Source organism: Anguilla rostrata, chromosome 7 (assembly GCF_018555375.3).
Source record: "Anguilla rostrata isolate EN2019 chromosome 7, ASM1855537v3, whole genome shotgun sequence".
NCBI lineage: Eukaryota > Metazoa > Chordata > Actinopteri > Anguilliformes > Anguillidae > Anguilla > Anguilla rostrata.
Window position 1 is genome coordinate 870,517 of NC_057939.1, and position 20,646 is coordinate 891,162.

General features: G+C 46.4%; 1 protein-coding gene across 1 annotated transcript; it reads left to right on the forward strand.

Moving 5' to 3' along the window:
• Positions 1–600: 600 nt before the first annotated feature.
• mmp14a (matrix metallopeptidase 14a (membrane-inserted)) lies at positions 601–15,108 on the forward strand. The gene is made up of 10 exons (XM_064342239.1): positions 601–1,176; positions 9,099–9,247; positions 9,426–9,548; positions 10,508–10,815; positions 11,002–11,163; positions 11,518–11,666; positions 12,214–12,352; positions 12,510–12,660; positions 12,916–13,031; positions 13,352–15,108. Exons 1-10 carry the CDS (start codon positions 1,099–1,101, stop codon positions 13,672–13,674), a joined length of 1,698 nt encoding a protein of 565 aa, XP_064198309.1. The 5' UTR covers positions 601–1,098; the 3' UTR covers positions 13,675–15,108.
• Positions 15,109–20,646: the final 5,538 nt, after the last annotated feature.

The window sequence follows — 20,646 nt, forward strand, 5'->3', positions numbered from 1 at the left end:
CCTTACTGTGTTTTATAATAAAATCAATTACAATTTAAATGCAGAAGCACTTGCGTTGTTGCGAGCGCGCATTCCCATTGAAAAGTTTACATGTTCAAAGATGTTGGTTCCATGCATATAACCTTATTTAAAAACAAGCATCTTTTTATGAGGAAAAACAAACTAACGCTGTTCTGAAAACTATAACAGGCATCTCTTGATACTGTTCTTGCTGTTCATTTTTTTTCTTTTTCTGATTTTCGCTGTCAACGTGATCTACATGCTTCGTTTACACAATAAATGTAATAAAATATTCAGTATGTAAAGATGCTGCACTATTTTACAGAGTTGATCATAAGTTATGCCACTGTCGGATGTGTTTTTCTCCTGTGGCTACATAAATTACAGATTTATGACAAAAGTGTCATTATGTCTGCCTCCGTGCAACGTAAAAGAGCTTCGCGCAGGACGGAGCGATCTACTGTAACTTTTAAACAAGCACTGCTTTTAGCAGGGACGGCGTAGGGGTGGGCGCATCCAGCTCAGGCGGGTGAAGTTTTCTTCCTTCTTTCCTGCTTTTTTCCGAGACGAAAAGCCACAAGGGACAGTCGAACTACCACGTCTGCAACTGAGAGAGAGAGAGAGAGAGAGAGAGAGAGAGAGAGAGAGAGAGAGAGAGAGAGAGAGAGAGAGAGAGAATAACCTGGCATAAGTACGAAAAGAGCGAGAGAAGAAACAAAAGAAGACGAAGAGACGGGATACAAGATGAATAGAACACAATAACGGATTGCGCAAGTCTTACTAATTTTAACAGTTTTAATATTCGTTTCGTTTCGCTTTTTAAGTGCCCTGAACTACATTCATTTCAAGCAAGATTTATTTTAAAGACATAAACGAGGGGATCTGAGCGATAACACAAAAGGCAACCTAAAGTATTTTCCAATTCGGAAGCGTTTTTCCTAGAAACTTTTAAGTCTTTTGTTTGCTGAGGAAGAAACTCTTTATTTTTGAGTCTCATTCTTTGTAATGTTTTGACGAAAACATTACAAAGTTGGTAGTCGCAGAGGGGGAAAAAAACAAGTATTTCATTTTTTGGTATAACTGTGCGCGAGCAGGCAAATGGTGCCCAGACTCCTTTTGCTCGCGCTGGTATGTGGACTCAGCACGAGGGGAACGACTCAGGACGTCAAAGCGGAGGTCAGTCTCGTGGTACCCTCTTTTCTCTCTTACACACTCACCCGCGAGACAGACACAGAGAGAAGCGGGGAGGGCATATGGAATTAATAGAGGAATTAAATGACCTTGCGCATTAACGCACTAAAGTGTCTCTGTAGTGGCTGACGAACACATTGAAGTGAGCGTGTTTGTATTTTTCCACCGTCTCCCTTGTGAGCCTGGAATGTTAACACTACCGAGGTCTTCCTGGTGTCTCATCCTCCAGCATGAAAACTGTGATCCCCAAGTAGCCTACTCTCCCTGAACGCAACTAGTGTTTGTGACTTCAGGCGCTACTGTTAAAACTTCAACATATATTAAATGATTGCGTTTTATGTTTCTACCACGATGTTATTATGAAGGTAGGTTAAGAAGTGAGGAAAGGTTGGTCAAAAAAGAGAGGGATTGCAAAATGGAAACCTGAAAGGGAGTTCTTGGATGGAAAAATGTCCTGAGTACTGACTTCTGTGTTGTGGTATGATGGGGGGGGGGGGGGGGGGGTCAGTATAGGAGGGGAGAGAAAGGGTGAGGCTGTGAAAACAACTCCTAGACTTTGTTCAGAAAGAGAGACAGAAGAGAGGGGAGGAGAGGAGAGGGGGAGGGGAGAAAGAGACAGAAAATATAATTACCGCAGTCTGTTCTGAGTTAAAACGAGAGCGGGAGCGGAAATAGCGGTTGTGAGTGAAGAGCAGATGGCCGTATCGCTGTCCGCGCCCTCGCTCAGTCTCAGTCCCCGCGCGTTTCACTTCATCCTTTGGGCTTTCCTGCCCGTTACACTGCCAGACAGAAAGACGGGTTACGACGAATAGAAGATGCCCCTTACTGCCACGGAAATGTCACTCCTGATACTTAATAGCATTTATAGTCTAGAGCTGGCCCTTAAGTCGTGGGACCCAGAATCATTTCAGAAGTGTGGGGTCCACAAATGGCGAATACTGTATGTAAGGAATCCTCACCATTTTGTAACAGTTGGGGGGTGAGATAAACTGTTGATCGGGGGCCTCATATGACAGAATTCATAAGTAACATATTACAAATAACATTAAATTAGCGGCGCTCAACTGAGAGACTGGCTGGCATTGAAAATGAACCCCCCCCCCCCCCCCAGCCACACAATCAGGGTCATGTGCTAGATGTGCCAGGCTCCAGACTGGAGCCGCAGCTCACCTGTCACAGGTACACAGGTGTTAGGGTTAGTGTTCGGGGTTAGGTGTTAAGGTGGCATTATACTCAAAACAACATTTTTCATTTTTCGTCCGATCAAGAGACGAAACAAAAAGGCATGGTATTTTGAGTTTGCATGGCGCGGTGCGTGTGTGTGCGCGCGAGCGTGCGTGTGCGTGCGTGCGTGTGTGTGAGTGTGTGTGTGTGTGCGCGTGCGTGCGCGTGTGCGTGCGTGCTTGCGTGTGTGCGTGTGCCCCAACGCAAACTGTTCACCACTTCCCCTGTCTGCTGCTGGTCCATCAAAATATCACATGTTTGGTTGCATCATGTTTGACCTGCTGGGGGGAGTTCTTTAAGTTCCTGTTCATCACGCTGTACTGTCTCGCAGCAGGTCGTGTCTAGATGGGATACAGTACATTTCGGGAAGTTGTCCTCTCTGATGGGTTCGCCACAATAAAATAATTAAATCCTGCCTCATTCCTCCGTCATTATTAGCCAGACTAAAGATAAATAGTTTGGACAGAAAGGTAGCCAAATAAACTAGTAACACTAAGTAGGTAGGTAGCTAGTTACTAGTTTCTCCATCTTTCACAGGTAGTTTCCTCAAAGGAATAAGGCACAGTTTAATTCTTCTATCAGATAGGATGCCACTTCCCGAAACCTCCTGTATCCCATCTAGACACGACCATGGTGACATCGCTGGATTACTTTTGAGATGAAAACTTTTAACAAAGAGTCGCTGTACTCATCCAAGGATATCGTCATCTTTATAATCGATCATACAGAGATTTGTTCGCCAGTCGTTCTTTCATAGAAAATATTGTGCGTTGTTTGGAGTATACTGGAGTATAGTGTTACGGTTAGTGTTAGCATTAGATGTTAGGTGTTAGGTGTTATGGTTAGTGTTAGCATTAGATGTTAGGTGTTATGGTTAGTGTTAGCATTAGATGTTAGGTGTTAGGTGTTATGGTTAGTGTTAGCATTAGATGTTAGGTGTTAGGTGTTATGGTTAGTGTTAGCATTAGATGTTAGCGTTAGGTGTTATGGTTAGTGTTAGCATTAGATGTTAGGTGTTAGGTGTTATGGTTAGTGTTAGCATTAGATGTTAGGTGTTATGGTTAGTGTTAGCATTAGGTGTTAGGTGTTATGGTTAGTGTTAGCATTAGATGTTAGGTGTTATGGTTAGTGTTAGCATTAGATGTTAGGTGTTATGGTTAGTGTTAGCATTAGGTGTTAGGTGTTATGGTTAGTGTTAGCATTAGATGTTAGGCGTTATGGTTAGTGTTAGCATTAGATGTTAGGCGTTATGGTTAGTGTTAGCATTAGATGTTAGGCTTATGGTTAGTGTTAGCATTAGATGTTAGGCGTTATGGTTAGTGTTAGCATTAGATGTTAGGTGTTATGGTTAGTGTTAGCATTAGATGTTAGGTGTGTTATGGTTAGTGTTAGCATTAGATGTTAGGTGTTATGGTTTAGTGTTAGCATTAGATGTTGTGTTAGGTGTTATGGTTAGTGTTAGCATTAGATGTTAGGTGTTATGGTTAGTGTTAGCATTAGATGTTAGGTGTTATGGTTAGTGTTGCATTAGTGTTAGGTGTTATGGTTAGTGTTAGCATTAGATGTTAGGCATTAGGTGTTATGGTTAGTGTTAGCATTAGATGTTAGTTGTTAGGTGTTATGGTTAGTGTTAGCATTAGATGTTAGTTGTTAGGTGTTATGGTTAGTGTTAGCATTAGATGTTAGGTGTTAGGGTTTATGGTTAGTGTTAGCATTAGATGTTAGGTGTTATGGTTAGTGTTAGCATTAGATGTTAGGTGTTATGTGTTAGTGTTAGCATTAGATGTTAGGGTGTTATGGTTAGTGTTAGCATTAGAGTGTTAGGTGTTATGGTTAGTGTTAGCATTAGATGTTAGGTGTTATGGTTAGTGTTAGCATTAGTGTTAGGTGTTATGGTTAGTGTTAGCATTAGATGTTAGGTGTTATGGTTAGTGTTAGCATTAGTGTTAGGTGTTATGGTTAGTGTTAGCATTAGATGTTAGGTGTTATGGTTAGTGTTAGCATTAGATGTTAGGTGTTATGGTTAGTGTTAGCATTAGATGTTAGGTGTTATGGTTAGTGTTAGCATTAGATGTTAGGTGTTATGGTTAGTGTTAGCATTAGATGTTAGGTGTTATGGTTAGTGTTAGCATTAGATGTTAGGTGTTATGGTTAGTGTTAGCATTAGATGTTAGGTGTTATGGTTAGTGTTAGCATTAGATGTTAGGTGTTATGGTTAGTGTTAGCATTAGGTGTTAGGTGTTATGGTTGTGTTTAGCATTAGAGTTAGGTGTTATGGTTAGTGTTAGCATTAGGTGTTAGGTGTTATGGTTAGTGTTAGCATTAGATGTTAGGTGTTATGGTTAGTGTTAGCATTAGATGTTAGGTGTTATGGTTAGTGTTAGCATTAGATGTTAGGTGTTATGGTTAGTGTTAGCATTAGATGTTAGGTGTTATGGTTAGTGTTAGCATTAGATGTTAGGTGTTATGGTTAGTGTTAGCATTAGATGTTAGGTGTTATGGTTAGTGTTAGCATTAGATGTTAGGTGTTATGGTTAGTGTTAGCATTAGGTGTTAGGTGTTATGGTTAGTGTTAGCATTAGATGTTAGGTGTTATGGTTAGTGTTAGCATTAGGTGTTAGGTGTTATGGTTAGTGTTAGCATTAGATGTTAGGTGTTATGGTTATTGTTAGCGTTAGGTGTTAGGCGTTAGTGTTAGGGCCGCCGAGAGTGGTGTCATGTGACCCTACACAGATGGGGAGGGGTGAGGAGCAAGCTAGCCATTCCTGGTGGGGGGGGTTCAGCCAAATTCCAGTGCTGTTGTTCCAGGTGCTGCAGACCTTTGTGAGCAGCCAACCAAGCCCCCCCCCTTCCCCAGAGAGACCAACGCAGAAGATATCAATTTATGAAGCTTCCATTTTGCACATAATGTGTTTGCTGCCTCACATGATGAAATGCCACAGTGCCAAGGTGCGATGGGACTCCAGAGTCAGCAGAATGTAACATTTTAAACGTCATGTCAAGGCTTCGTTAGTCAGACTTTCCCTTCGTTATGCAGTGATGGTGGTTACAAATTCCAGACAATACTTTTGCAGTCTTTTCACATCTGAAGTGCAGGTGGCCTTTAGAGAGCCAGTCCAAAGCCAATCCACAGCACAGGCAGGAGGAGTGCGACAGGAGAACAGTTATGATCTGCTGTGCTGTGCAGATGCTGTGTTGCTGTGCTGCTGTGCTGATCCTGTGCTGTGCTGCTGTGCTGTGCTGATGCTGTGCAGCTGTGCTGCTGTGCTGTGCTGATGCTGTGCTGATCCTGTGCTGTGCATCTGTGCTGTGCTGATGCTGTGCAGCTGTGCTGTGCTGATGCTGTGCTGCTGTGCTGATGCTGTGCTGTGTTGTGCAGCTGTGTGGTCTGTTAGACTGAAATAACGTTCAGGTGACTTCAGGATTCTGCCCCAACACTGTCAGCTGCTCTTACTGAGGGTTAGGGCAAGCAGGATGTTGGGGTGTAGGGTTGGTTTTAGAGTACAGGGTTGAAGCACAGGGTTGGTTTTGGGGCACAGAGTTGGTTTTGGGGCACAGAGTTGGTTTTGGGGTGCAGCATTGGTGGTGTAACTGGGTCAGGGCTCTCAGTAGTGCTGTGTTTTCCCCGTTTTTTTCCGTTGGCACAGAGAAGGGAACAACTGAGTCTCTCTCTCTCTCTATCCTCCCCTCCTCCCCTCCTCCTGTCCTCCTCTCCTCTATTTTTCCTTTCAAATGCTGCTTTTTAGACCTATTTCTGCCTCTCTTTCCAGTGGAAAGCTGAGTATGACTCCAGGTCCCTTCTCCAGGGCTGTTCAGTTGCCTTGGTTACTGCGTTTAATGGCCCCTGATTCCCTCGTGCTGACCTCAGGTGTGTGCTGCATTTCCTGTGCATACACACCTGCCTGCGCACATGCACCTGTGCCAGGCCTCACCTGTCCTGACCGCGGTGGACGCATTGTGATACAGTGCAGTTGCAAATTCTCCTGTCATCAGTTTCCACGGTTACCTGAAGTGAACCTGCATGAGCAGCATAGTTGTAGGATGTACTCTGTGGCTACTTGTAGTGTACCTGTGCTGAATAGCACTACTGATATTGGCCATGTGTGATCTGGCTGCTGTCAGGGGGACTCCAGGTGTGGATTGTGATTTAGTGCCATACTCTGGCCTGCATCCTTAAACACATCCCAGTCTATGAGATTCATCCTTAGTGCATTCTGAAACGTGTTACCAAAGAAATGCCTTATTTTTGTCTGCTTTTCTGTTCCAGTGTTTTACATTACTGTTTAGTAAGCATTCTTATTTTTGTCTTTTGTTGTTCTGCTTTTCTGTTCCAGTGTTTTACATTACTGTTTAGTAAGCATTCTTGTGTGAGAGAGAGAGTGTAGTATTTCTGTGTATAGTTGAAGAGTCAAGTGTTTGTGTATAGTGTTTTTGTGTATAATTTTACAGCACATTCTTGGGTGTGTAGGGTTATTGAATATAGTTTAAAAGTGTAGTTATATAGTGTTTTTGAGTATTGTTTAAAAGTGTAGTGTTGATGTGTGCAGTGTTACTGTGTGTGAGAGTCGGTGTGTTATACATTTAAATGATGTAATATTGAAATCTGACACGTTGGGTGCTGTTAAGCCTGTTCTCTGTCCCCACACTTATTTACCATTCAATTTGGTCTGTCGTATTGTGGTGTTGTCATGGTTACGGGCTGCTGTGGTTAGTTCTACCTGTGTGTCACTGAGGAGTTACCTGGGGTCACTGACCAACCACAGGCATTCTGGCAGTTCTGAGAAACAGGAATTCTGGGAGGATGGGGGATGAGAAGAGAGGTAGAGAGAGACAGAAAGAGAGACGGAGCGAGTGAGAGACAGAAAGAGAGACGAACAGAGACAGAGACAGGGAGTGAGAGAAAGGGAGAGATAGAGACAGGGATTGAAAGAAAAAGAGGAAGAGACAGGGAGTGAGGGAGTGAGAGCTACAGAAATGACTTGATTCTAGAGCCCATAATTGAAACTTGTTCTTGCTGACTGCAGCCGCAGTGGGGTTATGCAGCCCCCCCCCCCTCGCCTCTCCTGCCAAACTCAGCCCCCCCCACTCCGCTGGAACTCCTGTGGTGTTGGAGGAACTGCGGGGGCTTGGTGGGACACAGTGGGGGGGGGGGGGGGGGCTGTGTGCCGGGAGAGCCAATAAAACAGCACCTCTCGGCGTGGACTGTGTGCTGTGTGTTAATGAGCCTGTCCCTGTGCTGGACTGTGTGCTGTGTGTTAATGAGCCTGTCCCTGTGCTGGACTGTGTGCTGTGTGTTAATGAGCCCCTCCCTGTGCTGGACTGTGTGCTGTGTGTTAATGAGCCTGTCCCTGTGCTGGACTGTGTGCTGTGTGTTAATGAGCCCCTCCCTGTGCTGGACTGTGTGCTGTGTGTTAATGAGCCCCTCCCTGTGCTGGACTGTGTGCTGTGTGTTAATGAGCCCCTCCCTGTGCTGGACTGTGTGCTGTGTGTTAGTGATGTAAACAGTATATAGGCTATTCAAATGTACCCCTCTTCTACCTTATACACAGTCTTAATCATTTACAAACACACACACACACACACACACACACACTCACTCACTCACTCACTCACTCACTCACTCACTCACTCACTCACTCACACACACACACACACACACACACACAGTGTCTGTATAATGTACTGTTTATGGGAGACCAAAGTGGAGTACTGTGCAGAGTGTGACTCACCGGCAGACTGGCCACTGACTCACACACTCAAGGAAATGTAGACTGAATTACACCTGAGAGAGGGCGAGTAAATACTGCCTCTGATTGGTTCTCAAACTGACCAATCAACACCCTCACAGACCAGCCTTTGTCTGCTGGATGAATGCATACTTCTGATGTTGTGGGCTAGCGGTGTTAAACACAGACACTAGCTCAGCAAGTAAACCACTCACACACACACTCACACACACACACACACTCACACACACACACACACACACACACACACACACACTCACACACACTCACACACACACACTCACAGACACTCACAGACACTCAAACACACACACACACACTCATGCAGGCCGCTCTATCTTGTGGTAGGCCGCTCTATGGTGTGGTAGTCCACTCTATGTTGTGGCAGTCCACTCTATGGTATGGCAGACCGCTCTATGGTGTGGCAGTCCGCTCTATGGTGTGGCAGTCCACTCTATGGTGTGGTAGTCCGCTCTATGTTGTGGCAGTCCACTCTATGGTGTGGTAGTCCGCTCTATGGTGGGGGGGGGGGCACGACTGGGGGACAGGATGTGCCCCGTACTGCGTATGCCTCTGAAACCCTCTCTTAGGTCAGAATAGTTTTTAAATCAGCCTAATAACCCTGCCCCAGATTCTCTCCAGAGCTCTGGTAGTTCTGCTTTTGATGTTTTCTGGATTCTGCCCTGTGTAACTGTAGGACATATTCACTTAGTTAGGTTGTATTTTTCTGTGCTTTGAGTGAGAGGAAAGCTGTTATTATTCATACCTGGAGTTACAGCTGTCCCATCTGGGAATCGAACCCGCAACCTCAGCGCCGTAAGCGCAGCTCCCTAACCTTGGCGTAGTATTAATGGTAAAGTGTAGCACTGGTACGGTTGTATTATTATGTGTTTTGGGCGTAATCTGTGCAGCTGATGTGTTTTGCTCCGCCCCCAGGCGTGGTTGCAGCAGTATGGTTACCTGCCCCCAGGTGATGTTCGCGCTCAGGCTCTCCGCTCGCCAAAGTCTGTTTCCACGGCAATTGCCGACATGCAGAGATTCTACGGCCTGCAGGTCACTGGCTCCGTCAACCCCCAGACCATAGAGTAAGCCCTGTCTCCCACTACACCTCTCCACCAATCAGGAGCTTGCTTCATTCATCTGTATAAATCTCAATCTGCTTGTGCTTGTCAAAGAAAAGTCTGTTGATTGGTGTGCTCCTGAGAAAAAATGGTAAATCCACCCATTGTTTGTGCTAATTGGAGAATTTGACCTGGTTGCCAGGGCAATGAAGCGGCCAAGGTGTGGCGTCCCAGACAAGTTTGGCTCGGAACTGAAGAGCAATCTGAGGAGGAAACGCTACGTCATCCAAGGGCTCAAATGGGACAAAGCTGAGGTCACCTTCAGGTGAGCCACACCCGAGACACACCTGAGCTATCCCTGAGACACACCTGAGACACACCTGAGACAAACCTGAGACATAGGTATACCTGAGACACACCTGAGACACACCTGAGCTATACCTGAGACACAGGTGTACCTGAGACACACCCAAAACACACCTGAGACACACCTGAGCTGTACCTGAGACACACCTGAGTCATAGTCATAGCTGGTTGCTGGTTTTATGCTCACACCACAAACGCTGAATGCATAATTATAGATGGCCAGCATATAACATAACATAACATAACATATAGCATAGCATAACATAATATAACATAGCATAGCGTAACATAGCATGGCATAGCATAGCATAACATAACATAACATAACATAACATAATGAGGAGAACAGGCCATTCAGCCCAACAATGCTTGGCATTTTCCTGACTAAATTAGTGCTCTGATTACCTACAGTCTAGATAGTATCTAACACCGTATCAAGCCTAGTCTTGAAAATCCCCAGAGTTTCTGCCTCCTCTACGTGACCTGGCATGTACTACATGTCAGAAGAGAGTAAATGAGTGAGTGTGCATTTCTATAAGTAAACAGCAGTAAAACCATAACCTCTCTCCCCCTCTTTCTGTCTCCCCTCTCTCTCTCTCTCTCCCCCCTCTCTCTCTCTCCCCCATGTCTTTCTCTCTCTCCCCTCTCTCTCTCTCCCCCATCTCTCTCAATCTCTCCCCTCTCTCTCTCTCCCCCATGTCTTTCTCTCTCTCCCCCCCTCTCCCCTCTCCCCCTCCCCGTCTCTCTCTCTCCCCCCTCTCTCTCTCCCCCCCTCTCCCTTCTCTCTCTCCCCTGCTCTCCCTCTCTCTTTCTCTCTCTCTTCCCCCCTCTCTCTCTCTCTCTCCCGCTCTCCCTCCCTCTCTGTCTCTCTCTCCCGCACTCTTCCTATCTCTCTCTCCCCCCTCTCTCTCTCTCCAGTATACAGAACTACACCCCTAAGGTGGGGGAGTATAAGACCTTCCAGGCCATCCGCCGGGCCTTTCAGGTGTGGGAGGGCGTGACCCCCCTGCGTTTTCGCGAGATCCCCTATCACCGCATCCGGGACAAGGTGGAGAGCTTCGCCGACATCATGCTCTTCTTCGGCGAGGGTTTCCACGGCGACAGCACCCCTTTCGACGGGGAAGGGGGCTTCCTGGCGCACGCGTACTTCCCTGGCCAAGGTATAGGGGGTGACACTCACTTCGACGCCGCCGAGCCCTGGACCTCCAGCAGCACAGACCAGGGTGGTGAGAGAGGGGCGGGGCCTGGGGGAGGCGCATGAGAGGGGCACTAACACTGCTCTACCACTGAAGCAGTACTCTAAAATACAACACAAATACAGAACCCTATTGGTCGATTCTGACAATTCTAATTTCTCCCTATTTTTCTACATCTCTTTCTCTCCCTGCCCCCCCCCCCCACCATGGTCTCAGGTAATGATGTGTTCCTGGTGGCGGTGCATGAGCTGGGCCACGCCCTGGGCCTGGAACATTCCGGGGACCCGTCGGCCATCATGGCTCCGTTCTACCAGTGGATGGACACGGAGAACTTCGTCCTGCCCGCGGACGACCGGCGCGGCATCCAGCAGATCTACGGTCAGCAGCGCCGTGTCCCCAGAGCCTTCTCACACTGCTCCAAAGCCACAGCATTCCCACAGCATTCCCACAGCATGTTTCCACAGCATTCCCACAACATGTTTCCACAGCATTCCCACAGCATGTTTCCACAGCATTCCCACAGCATTCCCATGTTCACACTTCCTCACAGTGTTCCACAGCATTCCACACATGTTCCACAGCATTCCCAAAAACGATCATGCATTCCACGGTTCCAACATGCCAGCTTCCAACATTCACGTGCTGCGCTGTGTTTTTGTTTTTCCAGTGTGTGTTGTGTTGCTGTAACTCAATGTGGAAGACACGCCAGCTCACGTTCTCTCTTTCCAACAGGAACAAGATCTGGGGGTCAGCCACCCCCACCCCCCCGTCCAACCCACCCCCCTCTCAAACCAGACCTGCCCCCTTCTACTGGTCCCGATATCTGCGAGGGACACTTTGACACCATCGCCATTCTAAGGGGAGAGATGTTCGTCTTCAAGGTACACTGATTCACATGTACAAACTCACTGATTCGCATGTACAAACTCACTGATTCACATGCACAGACTCACTGATTCACATGCACAGACTCACTGATTCACATGCACAGACTCACTGATTCACATGCACAGACTCACTGATTCACATGCACAGACTCACTGATTCACATGCACAGACTTAGTGACACGGATATACAGGCTCACTGGTTCAGATTCACATGGACTCACTCACTCACACAAATATACAGATTCACCAAGAAACGTAAGTACTCAACACCGAGACATGACTGTGTGTGTGTGTGTGTGTGTGTGTGTGTATTAATTGTGTTGTGTGTGTGTGAGTGTGTGTGTGTATTAATTGTGCTGTGTGTGAGTGTGTGTATTAATTGTGCTGTGTGTGTGAGTGTGTGTGTGTATTAATTGTGCTGTGTGTGTGAGTGTGTGTGTGTGTGTGTGTGTGTGTGTGTGTGTGTGTGTGTGTATTAATTGTGCTGTGTGTGTGTGTGTGTGTGTGTATTAATTGTGCTGTGTGTGGTCTCTCCTGTAGGATAAGTGGTTGTGGCGTGTGCGTAATAACAGGGTTTTGGAGGGGTACCCCATGCCCATCGGACACTTCTGGAGGGGGCTGCCCACCTCCATAAATGCAGCCTATGAGAGAGCTGATGGGAAATTTGTCTTCTTCAAGGGTACGTCTTGCCCCCCCCCCTTCCTGGGTGTGAAAGGTTTCAGTAAATCACGGGGGGAAAAAGAAACAACATTAATTATTCTGAAGTACACATCTATAGTTATATTATTAGTTACTCTTTCTCTCTCTCTCTCTCTCTCTCTCTCTCTCTCTCGTAGGGGACAGGCATTGGGTGTTCACAGAGTCGAACTTGGAGCAGGGGTACCCCAAACCCCTGAAGGACTTGGGTAGTGGACTTCCCAAAGACAGGCTGGACACTGCACTCTACTACAGCCCCACTGGCATGACCTACTTCTTCAGAGGAAACAAGTCTGTCAAATTCAAATTCAATTTCAGTATCTGTCTGCTGCTAACCTGTCTATGTCTGTCACTCTCTCTCTGTCTGTCTCGTCTGTCTGTCATTCCATCATTATAACCCCAAACTCCCTTTCAGACGTAAAGCAGCTCCTCTTTAACCCTTCAGTCCTCTGCTCGTCTGAGTGCTACCATTTCATACTGCTTTAAAGGTAACACTTCTGTGGGCTGTGTGCAGGCGTGACCGAGATGTTTCTCTCTGTCTCTCAGATATTACAGATTCAATGAGAAAACTGGCTCTGTGGACCCAGAGTACCCCAAACCTATCAGCGTGTGGCAGGGGGTCCCCGACAACATAAAAGCTGCCATCATGAGCAAGGATGGAGGTACTGTGTGTGTGTGTGTGTGTGTGTGTGTGTGTGTGTGTGTGTGTGTGTGTGTGTGTGTGTGTGTGTGTGTGTGTGTGTGTGTGTGTGTGTGTGTGTGTGTGTGAGAGTGTGTCTGTGTGTGTGTCTGTGTGTGTGAGTGTGTGTGTGTATGTGTGTCTGTGTGTGTGTGAGTGTGAGTGTGTGTGATTGTGTGAGTGTGAGTGTGTGTGAGACTGTGTCTGTGTGTGTGTGAGAGTGTGTGTGTGTGTGTGTGTGAGAGAGAGAGTGTGTGTGTGCAGTTTATGAACACTAAATAACATTAGGTCTGTCTGTCTCAGCGCATACCTACTTCTACAAGGCCAATAAATACTGGAAGTTCAACAACCAGCAGCTGAAGGTGGAGCCTGGCTTCCCCAAATCGGTGCTCCGGGATTGGATGGGCTGCGAGGGGGAGGAGCCCAAGAGGGGCGGGACCGACGAAGAGGTGATCATCATCGAGGTGGAGGAGAGCGGGGCGGGGGCGGGGCCAGCGGCTGTGGTGGTGCCCCTCCTGCTGCTGGTGTGTGTGATCTGCGCCCTGGGGGCCGTCCTTTTCTTCCGTCGCTACGGCACCCCCCGACGTCTGCTCTACTGCCAGAGGTCCCTGTTAGACAAGGTGTAGAGAGAGAGGGGGGAGAGAGAGAGAGAGGGAGAGAGGGAGGGCGGGGTGAGTGGGAGAGAGAGAGAGGGAGACGGAGAGAGAAAGAGGATATGATGAGGTGGAATAGTGGGATTGAAAAGAGAGATGACAGAGGAGAGATCCACAGACACACGTGTGTATTTGTATATTTTAATATCTGTATGGATAGTACTCAGAGACCAGAACCTTTCCACATAGCACGGGGAGAGACATGCATACACACACTCACATGCACGCACACAGACACACCACACACACAGTCATGCCTACACACACACTCACACACACTCACTCGTATGCACACAGACACACCACGCACACAGTCACACACACACACACACACACACACACCCCTACCTCTCACACTCATTATTTGCATAAAAAGAAAAGATGTCACTTCCTCCCTCTCCTTGACTCCAGCCAACTGGTTGTTTCTTTAGTATTTCAAAATGTTTTAAATTGTTTTTAGGGTTTTGTATTTGTCTTTATTTTGGTGCCTTATAGATTTTTAAATCTTGAAACTCAGGCCTTTATAAACCCCTCCATAAATGTGTATGGAGGGAGGGAAGGAGGGAAAGGGAGGAGGAGAGGGATAGAGTGATGAAGAGAAAGAGAGAGCAAAGGACTCAGCCCCACTATTAACCCTCCACACCCCACTAAACCCTAGCCCCTCCCACCTCTCCAGCCGTGTTTACAGCAGGTATCTCAGCAGAAACATCTCCACTGAGCTCAGTGTCTGACAGAGTGCATCAAAGGGAACCAATCAGAGCTCAGTTTCAGATTTGGTGAGTTGAAACCAATCAGATCAGAGTCTAAATAGTGCTTTGATCAGCCAGGTGATTGCTCCTGTATGAAGGTGGATGCTCCTCAGAGAGTACAGCCATTTGTCTGCGGTTGTTTAGTACAATTCTAGATACTATTGTTATTGTTTTAATCTTATTGTGTTTGTATTATTATTATTATTATGATTATTATTATGACTGTTATTATTATTGTTATTGTTATTCTGTCTCATCTGAAGTTTCTTTTTGGTATGTTGTTTTTTGAAGTCCTGCTGGACAGGGGCAAAATGTGACAACAATAAGTAAGGCCAAGGAGGCGTGTTTTTTTTTGGGGGGGCAATAAGGCGTGCGTTTAAGGGGGTGGGGGGAAGGGGGGGGGGGTGTATTTCAAAATATGTTGGTTTTTCCATCTCTGAATATATGAAATTAATGGAAATGTATATTTTTTGTCATTGCTATTGTTTACTGTTCTTAAGCATGTTCAGCAACAGGAAATGAGATGACATCAGTAATGACAGTGATAATAATAATGATATTTATAATGACACTGATTTTAAATAAAGCAATTTGATTTTTTCCAATTTTTCTCTTTTTTTACATGAATCTAAACAAAATAAAATATTTTTTAAAATTCCCCAGAGCATTGTGTCCAAGCTACTTTCTCATCACACACAAACACACATATTTTAATTAAGAGAATAATTAAACATACAAAAAAGAGTTTCAAAATGTTGCCATTGTCAGGGATTTCAAGACATTATAACCACTCAATGTCAGTATCCATACGTGTCATAGTTTTCACAGGTATTTAAATTGATGAATGCAGTTGAACGCTGTTATTCAGGAGCAGAAAAGCAGCAGCTTCTCCAGACTTCCCCAAACAGCTGTACTTGGGAACCCCTCATGAGTCGACTAGCCTCTGGCCCAGAACCCCGGCACCCCAGCACCCCGGCACCCCAAACCCCTCAGATAAAAATGACAGCTCACTGCTCACGTCTGTTTAATTGACCAAAGCTTGGCATTCCAGAAGTTAAATAAGATTTTTCCAGAATACATTAAATCCACAGCTCACGTCCATTATGAAGACTTCATCACGGACTCCATCAGCAGCACCAGTATCAGGTGCATTAGCAGTGATATTAACACAGTGACTTAACGAGCTTGGCTGAACACATGGTCACTGCAGAAAGCCTGGCATGTTGGAAACACATCAAAGAGAGTCTGACACATTGGAAAACATTCTGCATATTAACAGTGGGTGCAGTGTTAAGTGTGTTAGGGTACAGTGTGTTAGGGTGCAGTGTTAAACAGTGTGTTAGGGTGCAGTCTTAAAAAGTGTGTTAGGGTGCAGCGTTAAAAAGTGTGTTAGGGTGCAGTGTTAAGTGTGTTACGGTGCAGCGTTAAAAAGTGTGTTAGGGTACAGTGTTAAGTGTGTTAGGGTGCAGTGTTGAACAGTGTGTTAGGGTGCAGTGTGTTAGAGTCCAGTGGTAAGAGTGTTAGGGTGCAGTGTTAAACAGTGTGTTAGGGTGCAGTGTTAAGTGTGTTAGGGTAGAGTGTGTTAGGGTGCAGTGTTAAGGTACATTGTGTTAGGGTGCAGTGTTAAGTGTGTTAGGGCGCAGTGTTAAGTGTGTTAGGGCGCAGTGTTAAATGTGTTAGGGTACAGTGTGTTAGGGTGCAGTGTTAAGTGTGTTAGGGTACAGTGTGTTAGGGTGCAGTGTTAAGGTACAGTGTGTTAGGGTGCAGTGTTAAGTGTGTTAGGGTACAGTGTGTTAGGGTGCAATGTTAAGTGTGTTAGGGTACAGTGTGTTAGGGTGCAGTGTTAAGGTACAGTGTGTTAGGGTGCAGTGTTATGTGTTAGGTACAGTGTGTTAGGGTGCAGTGTTAGTGTGTTAGGGTACAGTGTGTTAGGGTGTAGTGTTAAGGTACAGTGTGTTAGGGTGCAGTGTTAAGTGTGTTAGGGTACAGTGTGTTAGGGTGCAATGTTAAGTGTGTTAGGGTACAGTGTGTTAGGGTGCAGTGTTAAACAGTACTGTGTTTGGGGGTGTCTGTGCTGGCTGATTTGGGGAGTGTACGCTGGAGGAGGGAGAAACAGGAGTTGGGCTTGTTTTGCTCACAGGATCAGAGTCACGGGATTAGGAGTGATCATATTTGGATGGCGGTGTTACTGTGTTCAGCAGAATCTCATCAACAACATCTGGATTTCCAGTAGTGAGAGAGAAGCAGAGAGAGAGAGAGAAAGGGGGGGAGAGAGCCAGGGAGGCGGGAGGGAGGGAGAGAGAGGGAGGGAGAGAGTATGTGTGTGTGTGTATAGTTGTGTTGGTCAGTACCTCTGTCATTGCCTTTAAGTATAATTCTGCTCTGCAATCCTTCTCACTCTCCTCCCCCTCTCTGTCCTTCTCTCTCTCCCTTCTCCTGTTTCCCTCCCTCCTTCTCTGGATTTCCTCACTCACTGCAGTTTTTATTTTTTATGAGACTGTAACCGAAAACACTCCAGAGTTCTCCACAAACCTTTATCCCCTTCCCCCTTCCCCCTCCCTCTTTCCCTCCATCCCCCTCTCCTAACGGATATTCCACAAGTAGCTACACTTTCCTTCAGTCCAGCTGGAATACCACAGGGAAATATTACATTTTTACTAAAAAGAAACTCGTCCCTCTTTCTGTCTCTCCTTTTTCATCCTGCCCTAGTGCCTAATCCCTCCCTCTCTCTCTCTTTTTGTCCTCTCCCTCCATCACATCTGTTTGTATAATCCCACTCGCTATCCATCTGTATTTGCCATCCCTGTTTCCCCAGAATGTCTCAGTATGTGTGTGTGTGTGTGAGAGAGTGTGAGAGAGAGAATGTGTGTGTGTGTGTGTGTGTGTGAGAGAGAGTGTGTGAATGTATGTGAGTGTGAGTGTGTATGTGTGTGTGAGAGAATGAGAGAGAGAGAGAGAGAGTGTGTGTGTGTGAGAGAGAGAGAGAGAGTGTGTGTGTGAGTGTGTGTGTGAGAGAGAGAGAGTGTAAGTGTGTGTGTATATATATATACCCGAAGGGGTATGTATTGAGCTGCAAGATTAATGCAGCTGTTTACACACAGGCCCCGACTGAAGCAGGGGGGTTTCTTGGCGGATGTGACTGGGTCAGAGTGAGGGTGGCTGGGCAGCATTTGGGTGGAGACCCTGAGTCAGCAGCCCAGCCAGGGAGTCACTTCCCGTCTGGCTCAGGAATCCAGGCCATAAGTAAAAGGGCTGGAGTCACAAATGAACCAATCAGCACACACACACACACACACACATACACAGACACACACATACGTACACACACACTCACACACACACTCACACATATGCACACAGACACACACACATATGCACACAGACACACAGACACACTCACACACTCACACATATGCACAGACACACACACACACACACACGTACACACACACTCACACATATGCACACAGACACACATACACGCACACACACACCTCCCCCTCTTCTCTCCCTCCCTGTTCCTGATTTCTGCACAATAAGCAACATCTGGTTCCCATTTCCAACACAAAAACAAGCCAGTCGAAAGGGAAGTGCTGAGAGCAGAGGGGTAGAGAGAGATGGAAAGATGAAGGAGGAAGGATTGATAGATGAGAAAGAGAGGGGTGAAGAGGTGTAGAGACAGACAGAGACCCGCATCAGAAGAACCCGTTTAGAGGGAAGAGTGTTGAGTGTGATTTTCTCTTCTGAGAAGGAGGATGCGCACGGGTCCCCAGTCTCTGTTTTCTCTGCTTAGCCCACATTTGCAGGCATGAGCGTATTTATCAGGCTGGCAGACAGTGGTGTGCTGGACCACATAACTGCTTAGCTTTCACATTTCCCCTCCATTTACACAGCTGTACAGGGCTGGACCCAAACCTGTCATACTTCCCAAAGCAACCCTCAACCCTGCTGTGGGTCTCAACCCTGAAACCTGCTTTGGGACTCAACCCTGAAACCCTGTTGTGGGACTCAACCCTGAACCCTGCTGTGGGACTCAACCCTGAAACCTGCTGTGGGATTCAACCCTGGAACCCTGCTGTGGGACTCAACCCTGAAACCTGCTGTGGGACTCAACCCTCACCCCTGCTGTGGGACTCAACCCTGAAACCTGCTGTGGGACTCAACCCTCAACCCTGCTGTGGAACTCAACCCTCAACCCTGCTGTGGGACTCAACCCTCAACCATGCTGTGGGACTCAACCCTGAACCCTGCTGTGGGACTCAACCCTGAAACCTGCTGTGGGACTCAATCCTGAAACCTGCTGTGGAAAGAGGGGCCAGGAAGCTATGAGGAGGCTGCAGAACTGACCAAATGGCCTACAGACCACAGACAAACAGCCAGACAGTCCCAGCCCCGACAGCAGCAGTACTGACCGTACGGCCTACAGACTGCAGACACACAGCCAGACAGTCCCAGCCCCAGAGCAGTGCTGTTTTCTCTGTGCTGGTGACAGATGATTCTCCTGCGGTTAGCCCCGCCTCTCCTGGGCGGGGCCATGTGGGTTCGCCACACCCACTGACAGCACACAGGCTAGAATTACATCAGAGCAGAAACATCTCTGCTCAGCAACTCAGAAAGGCCTAATTACTGGAGCTCAGCAAGAGAAACTGGAGTTTGGGGGAGAGAATAATAAGAGAGAGAGGAGGAGGAGAGAATAAGAGAGAGAGGGGGTGGGGAGACAGAGAGAGAGGGGAGGTGGGGAGAGAGAGAGGGGGGAGTGGGAAGAGAGTAAGAGAGAGAGAGAAAAAGAGAGAGAGATATATTCAGGTATTTCAGGCATTTTAAATGCCAGTAAAATCACTCAGATTAACACTGCATAACCATGGTAACATTCCGTTTCTAGAAATCATGGAAAACCTTCCACTTACCCTGCACCGCAACACTGAAACCTCAGAAGCACAATAATGCTCCAAAATAGTTACTCTAACGCACAATATTTCACTAGCAGTTATTCTAATGCACTAAAACAGTTAATGCACAGCAAATCACAAAAAGCATTACTCTAATGCACTGTAACTCACTAAAACTGTTACTGTTACTCTAATGCACTGTAACTCACTAAGACCATTACTCCAATGCACTGTAACTCACTAAGACCATTACTCCAATGCACTGTAACACACTAAGACCATTACTCCAATGCACTGTAACACACTAAGACCATTACTCCAATGCACTGTAACTCATTAAGACCATTACTCCAATGCACTGTAACTCACTAAGACCATTACTCCAATGCACTGTAACTCACTAAGACCATTACTCCAATGCACTGTAACTCACTAAGACCATTACTCCAATGCACTGTAACACACTAAGACCATTACTCCAATGCACTGTAACTCACTAAGACCATTACTCCAATGCACTGTAACTCACTAAGACCATTACTCCAATGCACTGTAACACACTAAGACCATTACTCCAATGCACTGTAACTCACTAAGACCATTACTCCAATGCACTGTAACTCACTAAGACCATTACTCCAATGCACTGTAACTCACTAAGACCATTACTCCAATGCACTGTAACACACTAAGACCATTACTCCAATGCACTGTAACTCACTAAGACCATTACTCCAATGCACTGTAACTCACTAAGACCATTACTCCAATGCACTGTAACACACTAAGACCATTACTCCAATGCACTGTAACACACTAAGACCATTACTCCAATGCACTGTAACACACTAAGACCATTACTCCAATGCACTGTAACTCACTAAGACCATTACTCCAATGCACTGTAACTCACTAAGACCATTACTCCAATGCACTGTAACACACTGAAACAGATGCTTGAATGCACTGTAACACGCTCAAATGCATTGTGACACATTAAAACAGAGCCTCCATTGAAACTCAGGATCACAGCCATGGCAGCAGTCATGCATTATGTGTGCGCCGTCTGGTTCAGTTTCTGTTGGTGAGCCGCCTCAGTCTAAAACTCCATCAGTGAAAAATATCCAACTGCAGGACCATTTAATGGGTTGCAAATGTCACTATAACCATAACAGGTTGATACTGCAGCACAAGTCAACAAGATTGCACACACACAACGTAACGCTTACAGTTAACTCCTGTCTGAGAAAGCTCACCAACACTTTAGCCCCATCCCAATGGGCATAAAACAAATTCACAATCAAATG

Coding starts and splice junctions, on each gene's coding strand:
- mmp14a (XM_064342239.1), top strand. CDS start 1,099: ATGGTGCCCAGACTCCTTTTGCTCGCGCTGGTATGTGGACTCAGCACG. Junction 1,177..9,098: donor CTCAGGACGTCAAAGCGGAG/GTCAGTCTCGTG, acceptor CTCCGCCCCCAG/GCGTGGTTGCAGCAGTATGG. Junction 9,248..9,425: donor GTCAACCCCCAGACCATAGA/GTAAGCCCTGTC, acceptor CCTGGTTGCCAG/GGCAATGAAGCGGCCAAGGT.